This window comes from Lissotriton helveticus, chromosome 6, assembly GCF_964261635.1.
Source record: "Lissotriton helveticus chromosome 6, aLisHel1.1, whole genome shotgun sequence".
In the NCBI taxonomy this organism is placed as follows: domain Eukaryota; kingdom Metazoa; phylum Chordata; class Amphibia; order Caudata; family Salamandridae; genus Lissotriton; species Lissotriton helveticus.
In genome coordinates, this window is record NC_136067.1 from 719094334 (window position 1) to 719111908 (window position 17575).

A 17575-nucleotide genomic window follows, 5' to 3' on the forward strand; every position below is an offset into this window, starting at 1 on the left:
TGCCACCCACGAGAATGCGAAATGCCCAAGCTTTGCTGCCAGATTTCCACACCCACAATCGGAAGGAAATGCGATATGGATGAACTGGTCAGGCAGATTTGCGTACGCTTTTCTGCCTCTCCCACTCATTCCACTAGTAGTACGCAAGCTCAGACAACAGTCTCTCAAACTAATACTAGTGGCCCCCACATGGGCACATCAGCCGTGGTTCACCACACTGCTTGATCTCTCACTGGTTCCACATCAAAAATTACGGCTCACGCCATCCCTGTTAACACAGAACCATGGAGAAATTAGACACCCAGACCCCAACCAACTGAATTTAGCGATGTTGCTCCTGAGGTCTTAGAGTTTGGTTACTTAAACCTACAACAAGACTGTATGAACATAATTAAAGAAGCTAGAAGAGCCACTACCAGAGCATGTTATGGGGCTAAGTGGAAAAGATTAGCAATATACTATAACACCAATAACATTGATCCACTGGATGTTTCCATCCAAAATATCATATGCTACCTTCTACACCTACAAAGGTCCAATTTGGCTTATTCTTCCATACGATTGCATTTAGCAGCAATTGCAGCCTATTTACAAAATAGACAGCATCTGCAACTAAAGCATTTATGGAAGGATTAAAAAGAATAATCCCACCTAGGTTACTACCTGCACCAGTATGGAACCTAAACGTGGTCCTTACAAGACTTATGGGTCCCCCTTTTGATCCTTTACACAAGTGTGAACTGCAATTCCTAACATGGAAAACTGCCTTCCTTGTTGCCATTACCTCTCTCAGAAGAGTGACTGAAATAAAAGCATTCACAATAGAAGAACCATTTTTTCAAATACACCCTAACAAAGTGGTTCTTAGACCCAATCCAAAATTCCTGCCAAAAGTCATTACTCCTTTTCACCTCAACCAATCAGTAGAGTTGCCAGTGTTTTTTCAAAAAACGGACTCTGTTCCAGAAAGAGCTCTACACACCGTAGATGTTAGAAGAGCTCTACTATACTACACAGACAGGACAAAATCCTTCAGGAAGACAAAATAACTATTTGTATCTTTCCCCCACACAAAGGTAATCCCACCTCTAAAGGAGGAATTGCCAGATGGATTGTAAAGTGTATTCAAATATGCTATCAAAAAACGAAACGTACACTGACAGTTCCTCCTAGAGCGCACTCCACTCGCAAACTAGGAGCCTCTATGGCTTTCTTAGGAAACATACCATTAGAGGACATATGCAAAGCAGCAACATGGTCTACAATACACACCTTCACTAAACATTATTGTGTTGATGTGCAAGCCAAGCAGCAAGCTGCCGTAGGCCAAGCTGTACTTAAAACACTATTCCAGTATGCTGCAACGGATACAAGCGACCACCGCTAGGGGAGACACTGCTGCACAATCGTTGCTAAATGTACAATCTGCAGCTCATATGCCTCGAACGGAATATGCTACTTACTAGTATGCATCTGTTCTTGGCATGTAGAGCTGGAGAGTTGTACATACCCTCCCGCCTCCCCAGGACTTGTATCCGTTCCAGTACTCATCTTACTTAGATGCACACGCATGGACATCCTTTTCTCTTTTCTTCTACTAACTCCATCATTTCCCATCATGGCGAAAAACAATCTGAGGATGGAGTCAATGACCATGCGCAGTATTGTCCAAGGGAGGAGTCACCTATCTCGTGACTACAAAGACTTCTTCCAAGAAGACAACAACAATCTGCAATCATCCGAGCCCAACACCAGGTGGCGATCTATTGCTAAATGTACAACTCTCAATGCCAAGAACAGATGCATACTGGTAAGTAGCATATTTCTTTTCAGGGGGGCTCCTCTAAGATGCCCTCTGGGTGCATGTATAATTAAATCAATCACCAATATCAGTGTGGGTTTATTAATGCAAGATGCTTGATACCAAACATCTTTGCTTTCAGTGAAGCCATCATGTAGCGGGGAGCTTGTTTTTCCCAGTGTCCTTTCCTGGTCACTTGTACTGACAGTAATTGAACTGGCCAGCACAGGGGCATATCTGCTCATGTAAATATGTCTACACATGTATTATAGTGCACTCTGCCTTAAGGCTGTAAGGCCTGTTTTAGGGGTGACCTACCTATACTGCATGCAGTGTCTACAGGCATGGCACACAGATGTGTGCCATGTTTTCACTTTTGTCTGCACCAAGACATGCAGCCTGCAAAGGCAGGTTGTATGAGTTAGGGGAGGGGTCCCTTAGGGTGGCACAATACATGCTGCAGCCCTTAGGGACCCTCTTTAGTACCCATTTCCTAGGTACCTGGCGTACCATTTATTAGGGAGTTAAAGTTGCCAAGGTTTTGCCAGGTGTACAATTGTACAGTTTTTGGGAAAGAGATCTGATACTGGAGACCTGGATAGCAGGAACCCAGTACATTTTCTGTCAACATTGCATCTAATACCAGGCAAAAATGTGTGGGTGATCATGTCAAAAGGGGGCACTTCCTTACATGTTGGACTTATTGACAGCTGCACCAGGGCAGTAGTGTTCTACGGTCATGTGTCCTACAGTATTGTGTAGATTGTAGGCTTTGTCTATTGCGCATGAAAAGCTAGCTATTGGCTAATGTTAATAAATGTGTGCAACAATTGTTGCTGAATTCACCATGGTAGAAACTGCGTAAAACTGTTATTTTTATATCATTTAACACTATATAAGCTCCTGCTACTACCCTAATTGCCCAGATTTCAATGACCTATTCTGGGTAAAATGTTCTTACTGATGAAGGATTTGTCTTCTAGGCTTAGTGAGCTGGCATTGACTATATTTAATGTTTTATCATTTGGTTATAAATTGCGGAAAATTTATCATCATTAAAGTGTTTATATTTATTTTTAAATCTAGCAAAATAATGTGTGTGGCTGTGTGAGATCATACCTCATAATGAAGGTATTTTGTTTTTTTTAGAGACAGCTGACCTCTCTTTTGTTGGAGATAGCGACAAATGGTTTTGTCTTCGCATTTAAAGAGTGGTGTTGTGGGATAAATGCCGGAACAATATCTAGTATGTTGGCAATTCTGTAAATTTATTGTTGTGGTTCTGTAGATGCCTTGAAACGCAGGACCCTACCTGCCTGGATTCGGGAGGGCTTGGAAAAGATGGAGCGGGAAAAGCAGAAAAAATTAGAGAAACAAAGAATGGAACAGCAGCGCTCTCAAATGTCTAAAAAGCAAAAGAATCACCTCGATGATGCAGAAGTTGGGGACGGGCCACATGTGCCTCAGAAAAGCAAATTTGTAAGTACATTTCAAATACATATTCCATTGTGTTAAGTACGTTTCATATGTTCTGAGTGGAAACGTCCTATGCCACAACATGCGTTGTTTAGTTCTTTAAAATCCCCTTATGCACACTTGGAGATACTCCTCTGGTTTACATGTACTTGGACTGTGTAGAGCTTAGTATGACAAGTAAATATTAAGAATAGGTGACTGCGCTGGCTATAAACTCCACCATTATTGCTTTTAATGGATACAATGTCTTATATGCAGTTTCATCTTCTTGTCATTGTTTGATTGATAAAGTCCAAATGCAATTGAGGGTCTCATTTACGTATTCTGGTTCTACTCTAATTTGGAATACTGCAAGTGTAATCAACTAAGTAACAATCTCATTGGCTGGTAATCGTCCATGTCATTAAATGCAGTTGAGATTCTTGATCTTCCCACCCCAAAAGCCAAGCCATATTTCCCAAGCCGTGTTTGAGTTGTGGTAATCGTATTGTATGTGCTGTTTTTTTTTCTTTTCAGGATAGTGATGAAGAAGGCGAAGAAGAAGATGAAGAGGAAGAAGACGAAAATGCAGAGCAACCTGTAAGTAGTGGCAAAGTAAGCCGGAGTCCTACTCCACCCCCTCAGGAGGACCCAAGTGAACCTGAACAAACAGAAGAAGAAAAGGAATATCAGCTGGTATGGTGTCTTTTTTTACCATCATTGAAGTGGTTTATGTGATGCCAATCGTTTTTGTTGTACAATGCCTACAAACCTGGCTTGACTGTTACTGATATCCTTTCTGCATGGTTCATGAAAATGATTTTGGAAGTTTATTCAAGCTGCAGTTTATGTTCAGAATTTATGAGAAGGTAGACCAGTTTAGCCATACTCCTATGGCTTTCTAAAGTAGAAATGCAAATGAGTTGTTGCTGATATTGAGGTCAAACAAAGACTCAAATGTGAGGTTACTTTTTGTCTTCGGTTGAGTGAAGATAATTGTAAGAAGTTGGATTACTTGTAGTCGATGACTGCCTACCTCAAGGAGTAATCACAACTCTTTTTAATGTGAACCCATAAAGCCACTGAACTTTTAGCTCAGCCCCCTTGTAGCTATAGCACAGAGCAGAAAGGTTTAACTTAGGGAAATGTGTAAAGTATTTATGCAGTGTCAAACTAATGAAGTCAGAATGCAAAACAGTAAAAATCCCAAACCGAATACGTTTGTTACTTTATTTTCTTTGTGAGGGGTAGTTGACTCTTCCATAATTTAATTTGTTTGACTTCGAGGAGCCTTCCAGGATTGAGATTGTTTGAAGCTGGATCAGCAATCTGTGGTAAGGACAAATTACCAATTTGGAGAAAAGTTAAAGTTCATCCTGGCTGTTTGTAGGAGGACAATAGAGCATCTTCTCGTTTAGAGGCAATATTGCGTCCTTAATGAATCTAGCCACTGGATGGTGGTACAGATTTTAGTTGTTTCACTTACAGGTGTCTAGGTGCTAAGTACTCTATTCCTCAAGCCTAATGATTTTTAGGTCTCACCTACCGTTGCAGCGAGCATGCGCTGCTCCCTCTGCGAGGCCTCTTGTAAACAAGTCAATTTCAAAAATGGAGTCTAGGGTCCGCCCCTTTTTGTCTATTGGCTTTCGTCATCGTGCATGCTAAACCCTGGCTTTCCATTGTCAGTGAGACTTTTTAGTCCCTCCTTGGTGCTGCCCTGTCTCCTTTTGACCCCGCCCACCCGGAATGGATCTTTTACTCGCAATGTTATCCAGTGTCCTTTAATTACTGAGTAGGCACTTTTTCCCCACTAGTTTACGCTGTGCTATAGGACTTGGTACTAAAGCTTGTTTTGTCTCGGAGCACCCGGTGCAGTGCTTGTGTTTTCAGACTACACGTTTTCTCTGCTATTGTTTACCACAATCCTGAACTCCGAGGGTTGGGGACTGGCTTCTGGTAGCCCGCGTCTCTGGAGACATGCTAATAAGGCTCTTGCCGCCGTGACGGGTGTACCTGAGCCCGCGCTCTATTAATTTTGTATTTATTCTCACATTACCTTAATCTTTTGACTTCAATGAATTGTGAGAATAAATAAGAAATTAATAAAGCGCCAGCTCCGCTAGGCCAGTCATGGCGGCGACGAGAGCATTGTTAGCGTCTACAGAAAAAAAAGTGTTCCTCTCCTCTCGGGAGTCTGCACTAGCCACTACTTGGGCTGGATTACACAGATGACATCAGCAGTGGTGCATCTTTAATCATTATGGGTAGCAGTGCTTTCAAATGTTTCACTTGCTCCCAGCTGCTGGTGTATTGCTGCTGCCAGTCCACTTAACCTCCCTGTGCCTTCCCCGCAACACCACCTCCCGCCCCTCACAGCCTATTTGCAGTCTCGCCATTGTTCTGCAATCACCCCACCTCCCACCCCTTGCAGCTTGACGGCGCTGTTCCCAGCTGCTCGTTTTCTTTGGGTTTAACTTGAAAATTGTCCACAATTGCCTTTTTACTGATGAGTTATGCAACACTGTAAATAGTTGAGGTGATGTTTGAAAGGCTAATATTTACTTGTTTTTTTAAATCGCAAGAAAAGCTTTGAGAGTTTGCACAATGAGCATGTTTTACCTACCATTATTCTAAAACCCATGATAGGGTACACTCCAAAAAAGCAGCATCACTAACGTTTTAAGTGTACATCTTGGTGTTAATATCCCTGTCTCTGTTCGTGGCCTAACAGTGCATTGTGGTCTTTATAGTTGGAAATTGCCCAGATCGTCTGTTGCATAACATGTCTACAGGCCAGATTCTCAAACTTTCCCTCTCCTGACCCACTCAGTGCTTTAAGGCATCCTTAGTGTGCCATAAAGTGCTATACTAGTAACCAACTTGACTCAACCCCCTCTGTCACACTCTTCAGTTTTGGAGAATCCTTGAAACACCCCTCCACATGGTCCACTGACACCCCAGGCACACCTAACTTCTGAAACTTAAGTGCTCACCTGACTGTTAACCAGACATTATGCATGAACACTCCTGGATTCCACTGTGCCCCAGACGCAACTCCACTTCTGCCACTCTCTCCTATATATACACTTGCCAAACAAATAACATTTTTAGGTCGAGCCTAGCGAAGCGCACAAGCGCTGCTCTAGGAGATGACCTTTTGGAATCGGTCTGCACTTTTGTTACACTCGGGCTTGTGCTGGCATCCACCTTGCGGGAGTTTTTTAGCAGCACGCAGGGGCCATCTGTTTCCAATAAGCGTGGCCGCTCGCGCTTGTTGACATTCCTCTACTCTCGCCCCCCTGCCTGTATCACCCTCGCCCTCCCTTGTTTTTCAATAAGCACAGCTCTCTTGCTGGACTTACCTTCCCTATTCTCTATCATGCTTGTTTATTTTACAAATTGTTTTCAGTTCAGCATGCCTCTCATAGTGCTTCACATTTCACGCGACGGGGATGCCACATCTCCGAAGAACGTATTGAATGTTATTGCTTAATATTAGTGATGAACTTTGAGGAGCGCTATTTTCATGTCCGGCTGCTTTTCAATTTTTTTCCTCGTTGCGGCAAGCATTTGGATAACATGAAAGAAACAAAAAAGCATGCATGGATTTCAAATGCCTCAAATCCGTAAAATTGCATTATAGGAATTTAAGCATATGATGTAGCCAAGTTACATGTGTTTAGAATGCTCTACATGTCTACCTTGTTTCACCGTAACGCGCATCCACTAAATTAGCGCAGCCTGCTGATGTCATATTTTTACTACAGCCTCTGGCATCTGTCTCGTATTAACTTTATTTTCCTAATGTTAACGTAGTTAGCAGTCGATTTATCTACTTTATTACTAAGGTCACCCGTCGAGGAGAAGTAGCTTTCATATGCCTGAGGTCGGAATCCAAGTTAGTTTATGCTGTCAAAAATTCACTTCAGAGCAAGTTGATGTTAGTACCAAAGGGAGGTTGTAACAACACAAATGAACTGCACTAATTCAAGCCTGGTCCTGCTGTAGCAGCGGCACTGTGGAAGCTGACTTTGGTGTAATTAATGACCCATTGCAACCACAAGCTGTGGGCCAGCATAGCAAAGCAGGCATCCAGCCGCAGCGTGCGCAGGAGCACCCCCGCAGACTTACTATGGTATAACCTTACAAAGCCTCACTGAGCAAGAGCGACCTGCACAGCTAAGTAAGGAAACACAGTCGTGAGGAATGGTGTTGAGTTAATCACGATGGCTCTCGAAGATTTGCTTTTGCTAATAGACCCTCGCTGTGTTTTTTTTAGATTCGAGCTGGTGTATTTACTCTGAAGAGGCTTTGATTTTGAAACAGATGGAACCAGCTTCGAGTCCCGTTGTCGGCTCCACGTACTGTGATTCCAGGCAATCCGTTATTTTCTCCGTGACTTAAAAACAGGAACCTGACTTTACCTAAACACTGTTAGGGCAGTGTTTTCAGGCAAATCTACTATATTATGGCAGATTTCAATAACTGACTTAAGATTTAACATAAATAGCTGAAAATTGTGCCCCCGATTGACATTTTGTCTCTGTTAATTTGCTTTAAAGTTTGAGAACATAAACTTAAAATGTGCTGCGGGATTAAGCACATACGCAGATATATATACTACCATGTATAAATTTAGAGAGATTACCTACAAAGAAAATTTTACTTAAGATCGAACTTAACACGCTTGTTTAGATTCAAGCCGGGGTATTTACTCTTCAGAGGCGTCGATTTTGAAACAGATGGAACCAGCTTCGAGTCCTGGCGTTTGAACCACGTCCTGTGATTCTGGGCAGTCCGTTATTCTCCCCGTTACTTAAAAACAGGAATATGACTTATGTAATGTAATCTGGTGCTCGTGTAAAGAGCTCTAATTTGGTCGCGTTCGCGCAGTATAACAATCATTGGCATAGCCAATAGGTCTTGCTTTTGGGACCTTATAAGTATTTAGTTATGCAGCACAGTATCCTTGGTGCAACAACATCAACTGTTGCATGGCTAAACACTTATAAAGTACCAAATGCGAGACCTATTGGCTATGCCAATTCTTGTTTTCTTTCCCAGGATAATACTCTTTTGACCTTGCCATCTTGGCTTTTAAATTCCCAGTGATAGCAAGCTAGGAATCAGCTAATGCCCACCACCTCAGCCACTGCTGGTGACGGAGAATTGTGGATTGGGCCAGCGAACACTTGGCTCGCCAGCAGCAACACAGGGATGTAAAATGTAATTAAATATCTACCTGCCCTTGGGGCAAGTTGCTTCATAAATGAACTTGTCCTGTAAATTCTTTTAGATTTTTCACCACCTGGTGAGCAGAAAATCTGGATTTTTTTTAAAGACTCTGAGGCTAAGATTATGCAAATCTCCTTTATTGCCAGCTCACAACTGCAACAATTAAAGTGATCTAAAACTTCAAGCAAACATTCTAACAGCTTATAGGAAGGGTATCTAGTTGAGGGATAATCTTAGCCTCCGTGTCTTTAATAAAGTTTAAACCGAGGCTAACATTATGCAAGTTTAAAGTGTGTTCAGCACATTATCAATTGCGCTTGTTCCAGGTCTAAAATAGCAAGTTTCGAAAATACTTTTGTTGGACCAATCCGGAGCTCTAAGGATATCTTGTAGACCCCACCCAAAATAAAAGCTTTTGAAGCTGAAGCCCCTCTAAGGGGATGTGCGTCAAATTTAGATATTTTTACTCCTGCTTCTTTCATAACTTCTTTTCCCCATCTTGCCAAGGTTGGTGAAGAGACTGCTCTATGGGGAGACCTATGGGATATTAGTACTTGTTCGACATTCCCTCTTAACCTTTCAACCCTTCCTTCATACTCCATCAGACACTTCACTACGCATAGTCTTTCATTCTGTGTAAAGAAGGGATAGAAAACCGAAGTTGATATGGCTTTAGTTAGTCTCTTTAAGTAAAAGCATACCCCTTCTGGTTGGTAGGCCCTGCTAGTGATATCCAAGGCTTCTACGTCTGATGTTCGCCTGAAGGATACTAGGCATAGTAAAACAGTTAGTTTGTAAGATATTTGTTTTAAAGATAGTTTAGAGTTTTCACCCCAGCTTGTAATCACTTGAAGGACATCCCTAGTAGGGCAGTTTATTTTGCAGAAGGGGGTATAGAACACACATACTTCTCATTAATGGTTTATTAAGTAGGTTTTGACCCACTGAGGTTCCATCTACAAGGCAATCGCTGATCTGTAGACATTAACTGTCGGTTAGGATAGTCCTGATGCAAATATTTCAGATAAATAGTTAATTACGTGTACTAGATTAGTCGAAACAGGATTGTAATCCCGTCAAAGACACCAATGAATCCATTTCTCCCAAGCCAGTCTATATGCTTTTATTGTGCTAGGTGCCCATGACTCGGATATGAGTCTGAAAGCATCTGCCGAAAGCCCTAGGATCTGCCACTGTCTCCTGAAATCCTCCAGGCCATCAGTGTCAGAAGGCCCAGCTGTACAAGAGGATGTGATTCTCCCTGAGGACCTGTAATTATTTCTTCAGATGGGTGTTATTACTACTGTTAGTTCCCTGTTCCTGCGAACGTGTAATAGTAGTCTTGGTAGCATGACAAATGGGAGGAAAAGCATAAGGTATTTGTCCTCGCCAATTCTGAAGGAAGGCATCCCTAGGCCTGAGGGTCCGGCCTCGCGCTAAAAGATTTTGGTAGTTGACTGTTCAGTCAGTCTGCAAGAGAGATCTACTGCAAAGGATCCCCATATCGATTGAATAGTGAAGAAGATTTCTTTGTCTAGTCTCCAATTGCTGGAGTCTTTGAAATTCCTGGAAAACCAGTCTGCAACCCTGTTGCTCAAGCCTGGGATATGTTCGGCAATCACTGAGATGCCCTTGTTAAGGCAGTAGGCCCAGACGTTCTTGGCTAGGTCCGATAGTGCTTTGAAGTGAGGTCCTCCCATTTTGTTTATTTATCTGACTGCAGATACATTGTTCATGCAAAGCATGACTGACCACTTCATTAACTCCCTGGTAAAGCTGCGAAATGCAAGGGAAACTGCCAATAGCTCTAGGCAGTTGATATGTAACTCCTCCTGTTCTGTCCATCATCCCCCTGTTGATGAGTTGCCACATCTCGCACCCCATCCCTCTAAGCTCAGGTCTGAATCTATTACTATCTCTGGTTCCTCCCCAAAGATGGCTCTGCTATTCCATGCCTCTGCATTCTCAACCACCAGAGTAGTTCTTTCCTTGAATCCGAGTCTAGGGAGACTGTCTGGGAGTAAGATTGGTTTGATCTCAATGATTTGGCCTTGAGTCTCTGGAGATCCCGGTAATGCAGAGGGTCTTGAGTATTTTGCTTGGATCGTCGAAGATAAGAGACCTAGTACTCTTGCTCGGGTTCTCAGTGGGAATCCCTTTTTCTTCAGTATTTTCCTTAACTCTTTTCAAACTTTTCTTAATTTTTTCCCCAGGTAGTTTAAACTCTGCTTGAACTGTATTTATGATAAAACCCAGGAACTGAGTGTCCTGGTTTGGAGTTATGGATGATTTTTTCACATTTATGACGAATCCTAGGTGTTCTAGGAGTTTCATTGTGAGATCTGTGTGTTGTGATGCCACTTCCCTGGATTGGGCCGTTATTAGTATGTCGTCTAAGTACAATATCAGTCTTATCCCTCTTGCTCTTAGCCATCCTGCTACTGGGCGTAGGACCTTGGTGAAACTCCAGCGGGCTGATGAAAGACTGAAGGGGAGGCTGCAGAACTGCCAGAGTTTGCCCTCCCACGTGAACTGGAGAAACTTCTGGTATGGTGGCCTGATCGAAATAGTGAGGTATGCAACTTTTAGGTCTAGATGAGTTAACCAGTCCCCTTTAATCAGTACGTCTCCGAGTAGGTGAATTCCTTCCACTTTGAAGTGGTGATAACCCACCCATTTGTTCAGTTCTTTTAGGTTTATAACCGGTCTCATCCCTTTGTCTTTCTTTTCCACTGGGAAGATATTGCTGATGAAACCGAACTCTGTTCCCTCTCAGATTGCCCCTATGGTGTTTAAGTCTTTTACCTCCTTGGCCACAAGGATTGAATCTTTTTGTGAGAAGGTCATCTCTCGCGGTATTTTCCTTTGTATTTGTGTGTGTGTGTGTGTGTGTGTGTGTGTGTGTGTGAATTCTATCTTGTGCCCTTTGACTGTATCCAGGATCCAAGCATCCTGACTCACTAGATCCCAATTCCCACAGAACTGGGCTAGTCTTCTTCCCACCTTTATAATGGTATCTGAAGGGTCTTTCATAAGTCTTACCTGTTGAAAAGCCTCCTTGTTTTCGCACGCCTCTAAAGCCCCTGCCACAAAATTTCTGCTTCTGGGGGTAGAAGGATGAGTGGCTTGCAAAGTTTGCCTGAGAGAATCTTGTACATGTTGGGTCTTGATGAACTTTGCCACAGCCGAGGAACCAATTTTGTGTTCTCCCGGAGCTGCCAAAAACCTTGTTGCGAAACACTTTTTATGTTTTACTGGGACTTTTGTATTGATTTGTATACTCCCACGTATTTGCCCATTTCTTTAATAAGTTCCTCCCCAAAGTGTAAGCCTTGGGAAGCTGTTCCTCCTTTTTTATTAGCCAGTTCCACTAGCTTGGGGTCGATTTTTAATAAAAACACTTTTCCTTCTCTAGTTTGAGAGTGCTGTATCGGCATTTCCAAGTAAGCAAATGACTCTTTGCGCCATTGGCGCAGCTCTTTGGGGTCAATGGGGGTATCCTCGAGATAGTCCACTTCGGCTATCTCCAAACATCTTTGTTAGAGGGCCAGTAATATCAAGCATTCGTTCCTGGCAAGAATTTAGGCCCGTGTCAAAACCTTTCCTAGGGTCTCTCCCACTTTCGGCAATGAACATCATCACTTTATTATCTAAGTCCGCGGTTAAGCCCACTTTATCTGGGAGGGATGGTTGAGGGTACTCACATCTGAGGCGAGATATTACCTCTTTACAAATTTCCTTATGGGGCCAGAAGGAGAGGATTTATCTCGCGTGTTGGGATGGGACATACTCGGGGGATAGAGGGTGTTAGATGAGGAGTGAGTCGAACATGCTTTCCCCAAAGGGATCCACAATCCCCATTTTTGACCCCGAGGCCTTAGATTCCTCATCAGTTATACCAACGTTTCATATTTCTCATTCTTCTTCGGAATCAAACTCCGAAGAGTTGGAGAGATTGATCTTGTCCTCCAGACCATTGTCACTGTCGATGAGAATAGGTGATTGTGGGCCTTTTTCTTGCCCATCTGTTGTGCCCAAGGCACAGTCTGTTTCACCGCCACAGCCTGATGTTAGTGGGTTAGAGGTTTTAGCCTTTTTGGCACCCTTAGGCAGGCTGTCTGCTGTAGCCCTCTTCCTTTGAGTTCCATCCGCCTCCACTGCTCCTTTGGGGTGTCCAGTAACTTGCCAACCTTTTTGAATAGGACCTCTAGTTTCCTGTTAATGGTATCATCTAGTGACCCTACAAACTTATCTAGGGCCTTGTTAATGAGACCTTCCAATTTGTCCTCCATAGAGCTTGTTGAGCGTTCGACAGACATAGTAATGAATGTAGAGAATAAAATAAGGCTCTGATGATGAGAAGCAGCTGTCCTAATAGTCGAGTTTCAACTGTCAAACTCAATTAAGTTGCCCAATTTAATAAAATGGCCGTATGGAGTCGCTAAGTGCTATTCCTTGGGCTACATGTGTTAGTGTCCCTTTTTATTTTTATGGTCCTTGTGACCTTTGGTACTTTACTTGCGCTCACTGGCTCTAATTTCCGTTTCTTTAGAACTTTATTAAGCAGATGCGACAACCACTTCTGTAGAGGGTGAACCAGCACTTAGGAGGCAGATGGGTGACTCACCGCATCGTTAAGGAAGGGTGGGTCACCTTTTCAAGAAATATAACTTCCTTTTAAATCTATTTTGTTTATTTATTTTTAAGTGAGTTTTCCGTGAGCCGGTCTTTATTTATCCGGTTCACGGACATGCCTCGCTCACTTTTCCGCTGCCATGGCACCGCGCAGACTGATCAAAGCTCCTGCCGCGGGATTGCCATTGAAGCGGGGACGCCGGCCGTGTTGGGTGATGTCTTATCGGTACGGGATCCCTTGTAGCGGATGTTTCCCTCTGCCTTAAAAAGCAGATCAAAAACACTGTTGCGTGTCGGGGGTGGAGGAGGGAAGCCTCCGCTCAGACTCTGATTCTTGGGCACAATTTACATTTTTTAAGTAGATGCGGAGGTGGGAACGGGTGGAAGTCTCCGCTCTTATTTTAAAAGGCAATTAGTGTATGAAGTTGGGAGACGGAGGCAGGAAGCCTCCGCTCCAGGTTCAGTGAACAAACGTGTTGGAAGAGACATGTTTTAGCGGTTGACACCAGCTCTTCTCTAATTTTTCCCCATACTGTGATAGCTTGGAAATTTACTCCTGACAAGGGCAAAAGTAAAACTTAGTCCAGGGTGGGGAAAAAAGGGGTGATGGGAAAGTGAACTTGTAAATGCTTCTGAGATATTTGCATGATCAAATCTACATATGCATATTTGCTCGTGCTAAAAGGCAGTTCACAAATATTTTCTAGGAGAATTATTTCCTGACCTACTTCTGTAAATTTGAAAGCCGTAAATCTGCACTAATGCAAGGACAACCACGATGTGTCCACTTTTGTGATTTTCTTTAAGATTGGGCCTTTAATTAGGTATGGCGTCAGCCAAGACTTTTTTTTAATTATATTTCTATCTATCTGCTGGCTTTACTGTGGGTGACTGCATTCTGCTCTTTCAAAAGAAGCATATTGGCACACAAAGTAGTTTTGTTTAATTCCAGGGACTACTGTGGCAATGTGTGCTTTTTGAGACAAAAATATTTTTGACAGTGTTGGTTATAATGGTGAGGGTCCAGCAGCTCACATAACAAAAAAGTAAAACAATTAAATAAAAAAAATTTAAAACAAGCATTGAAAACAACAAATAGACTGACCCCCCAATGTGAGAACTATATGTTTGTATATTTTCATGTTTCCCATAATCTTGTTGAAACTGATTACACTGTTATTCCATGATGAATATTTTTTGGAATACTAGCATGTATCAACACATTTTACTACATGCTTCAAAGAAACAGTACCTAAATGTTCACAATAGTTCATCAAAGGTTTTTTTCCCAATTGCATTTTTTGTGTGAACATTTTGTTTAGAAAGCAAAAAATCATCAACTTAGCTTTCAAGCTTCTTTGAATATTTGCATCTACTCAGAGAACATTCTGGGAGCATTATACATAGCCTCATTGTTAAACTTTGCAAACGAGAACCTTTTGCTTGGTTGAATTAATACATATTTAACAAATTGAAAAGCATGTATTTGAAACAAAAATATGTGTAATTTTAGAATTCATAAGCTGATGTTTGGAGAAAAAAGGCAGAAATTCTGCAATGTATTTAAAGCTGATGTTTGAGTGCTAGGGGCTGTGCGGCTACAGCTGTTATGGACTACCATGTAAAGGCATTCCACATTGCCAAAGCATTTTTACATCACTGCTGGCAACTATGCCTAAAGCACGGAGATAAACACTTCTAGTAATCTTGCATATGGTTGCCACTAATGCAATCTTGTTTGATGTGGTTACTACTACATCTCTAATAATATAAGTAGCTTGGGAGGATTTTAATTGAACTCGAGCAGCTAGCTCTTAATACAGAAAGGTTGGAAGCCTCTGCACTACAGCAGTGTATGTAATGAGTGCATTCCTATGTTTATCTTATTCCAGGACATGGGATTGTTCCTAACTAAAGAATATTCAACATTTGTTACCAGTTTTTATTATAATGTATTTTTCTTTTACCATCTGATGGTAATTTTGGTTTGTTTACTTAAAGACTCTAGTATTCAAATACTTTTGATTTAACTACAACACCCTTGAATCTTGATCTACACTTTTTATCAAGCCAAGGATGCTGCCTGACTTTTTTTGTATATGTAAATTGGTTGCTTTCCAGTTTTTTTCGGTATTTTCCTTTTGTAGAGTATAAAGTCTTCACGGATCTATAAACTGACAACTTGGCAACTTATATTTGTATATCAACAGTTTTGACTGTGCTGATCAATGTTAAGGAATCTACTGATGAGACGGTTTGGCAAGAAGGCAGATTAAACATTCACCGCAGTCCTAGAAAATATTTGGATATTTAATGTTGGGCCTTTTTTTCTTGCATTAACAAAGAGAATACAATGGCCTAGTCAGAGAGCTGCCATCGCACGGAGCGCCCTAATATTTTGCCTGTTCCATTGTAAATATGAAATGGAAGTGATGTGCTTTATTATACGAGCTTACATTCAGCTTTTTGAATCCACTTGATTGCCCCATGTAGCTGAACATTTTCCATATAAACAGCTAATACTAACCATCCTTAAAATGTTCTTGTGCAGCATCAAGTCCCATTTCTTTCCAGTCATCCACCCAAAATGCCTATTATACTGTTCTCAAACAAGTATTTGCTTCCCAGATTGAAATATTCAGTCTGTTAAATATTTTTCCGTTCTCTTTTGCTGCTCCTGAACCTTTTCTGTGCTATATTTGCACTTGATGTTTAATTTTTAATTTTTCTGCTTTGGTGTTTTCTTCTTTTTCATATTTTTCAAATAATTAAGTTTATATTTTCGAGAGCAAAGGCTGCATTCTTTGTGTTGGGGAAGTTCTAGTAACTCTGGCACATTTGACTATGTTCTCTCTCACCAGTCATTTTGTGACAATTTCAGGTGTGTATTTTGTATGTTTCTGAAACCTGCACCCTCCTGGATATTTTGCTGTGCTTTAAACAAACCAATGGCTGTATCTTTCTCTCCTAGTTTCCAACGGTTTTAACACTTCTAGTACATTATAGAACTATGAGGAGGAGGATCAGGAGTCTGAGACCAATTTGTGACTAATGGCATCTTCGACATTGTTTCAGAAAGCAGACAACCAATGTTTATTATTTGTTTGAAAAACACTCTTCATTGCGGTTTAATTTAATCATTCCCATCGTTAGAAAATGCTACTGAATCTTTTGATTTCCTTATTGCTTTTAAAAATTATTTACATTGGGGAGAACTGCTGCTTTAATGGGAAATTATTTGGAATTACTCTTGGTTACAGAGTTTGACTGACCCTAGAGTGTACCTTAATCTCGAGGCCACTCCAGGATTTTGATCGTTTTATATTCTGTTTCTCAGTGCTGACATAATAAGTTTGTGTGTGCAGCATGCTGTTACCATTTACTCGTCTCGATGCGAGATCCAGTCTTTTCAGAACATATTCCCTTCGATCTGTTAGACATTTCAGACAAAGACATTGTTATCCCTTCCAGGATTCATGGTAACCTACAGATAATCTGTTTTTCCGGGTACAATGCTTGACACTCCACAGGATATTTTTTCATTGGTACCTGGGAAACTGTCCTTTTGTCTATTACATCTTGTAGTGGATACAATAAACTTAAGTATTTAGAGCAAATCACCCTGCACGATGGTGACATTTCCTACTTCAACATTTGACACGTGTGACACATTGAGGAGCTCCGAGTTTGTAGTTTAATTTGCCTATCTACTTGCATATCAACAGTAGGGCTTCAGTTTATTAGTTCGGTTTTCTTCTCCTTTTGATTGAGTTTCAGATTATTTTCCTGATTAAATTACCACAAACTCTGTGCGCTATATTCCCAAGCAACTGCCATGCAATTTCCTGCACCTTAAATACAATTTTTGCCTGTAGGTTATTGAACATCAGGCATCAAGTATGTCGTATTGTGAGTTCACTGATTTTATAGACCTGTCTTCCTGGGAGTGCTTTGGAAAACACTAGTGAATAAGTAATAAAAATACAGTGCTGTTGAAGTAATCCAGGCATTACTAAGGCAGAATGTCTTTCACTCCTTATATCAGCATGAGGTTTTCCTTGAGAACAATCTTATTATTAGCGTGTCTATAGCCTCCGTATGCACTTTCCATTGTTTGGAGTGGTTCCACTTAACAACAGTTATCATTGCACCAATACAGACTTGGCAAACTTGGTTTTCATCATTTCAATTCTCCCTGATTACTTGGCAAAAAATAAGATAGGTTTATTCAGACTAACCTTTTAGTTGATTCTTTTGCATGCTTTAGTTTCTTGCTTTTTTATTTTCATTGAGTCCTAAAATGGTAAATTCAAGCTGTCAGTTTGTATTTGTTGCACACAGCAGCTACCCCTCACCCCTCAGTTTGTTCATTCAAATGCGTTAACATCCCTAGTGATTTCCGCCCCAATTTGGCTCAAAGTATTTTGCACACTAAGTCAAGTCAGCTTT

At 41.5% G+C, this 17575-nt stretch overlaps 1 protein-coding gene across 2 annotated transcripts in view; it reads left to right on the forward strand.

Moving 5' to 3' along the window:
* PNISR (PNN interacting serine and arginine rich protein) overlaps positions 1 to 17575 on the forward strand; it is a 356148-nt gene that overhangs the window by 230046 nt on the left and 108527 nt on the right. For both annotated transcript variants that reach the window (XM_078648213.1, XM_078648214.1), the window contains exons 6-7: positions 3090 to 3280; positions 3794 to 3952. In XM_078648213.1, coding sequence (XP_078504339.1) covers positions 3090 to 3280; positions 3794 to 3952 — 350 coding nt within the window. The remainder of the gene's footprint in view (positions 1 to 3089; positions 3281 to 3793; positions 3953 to 17575) is intronic.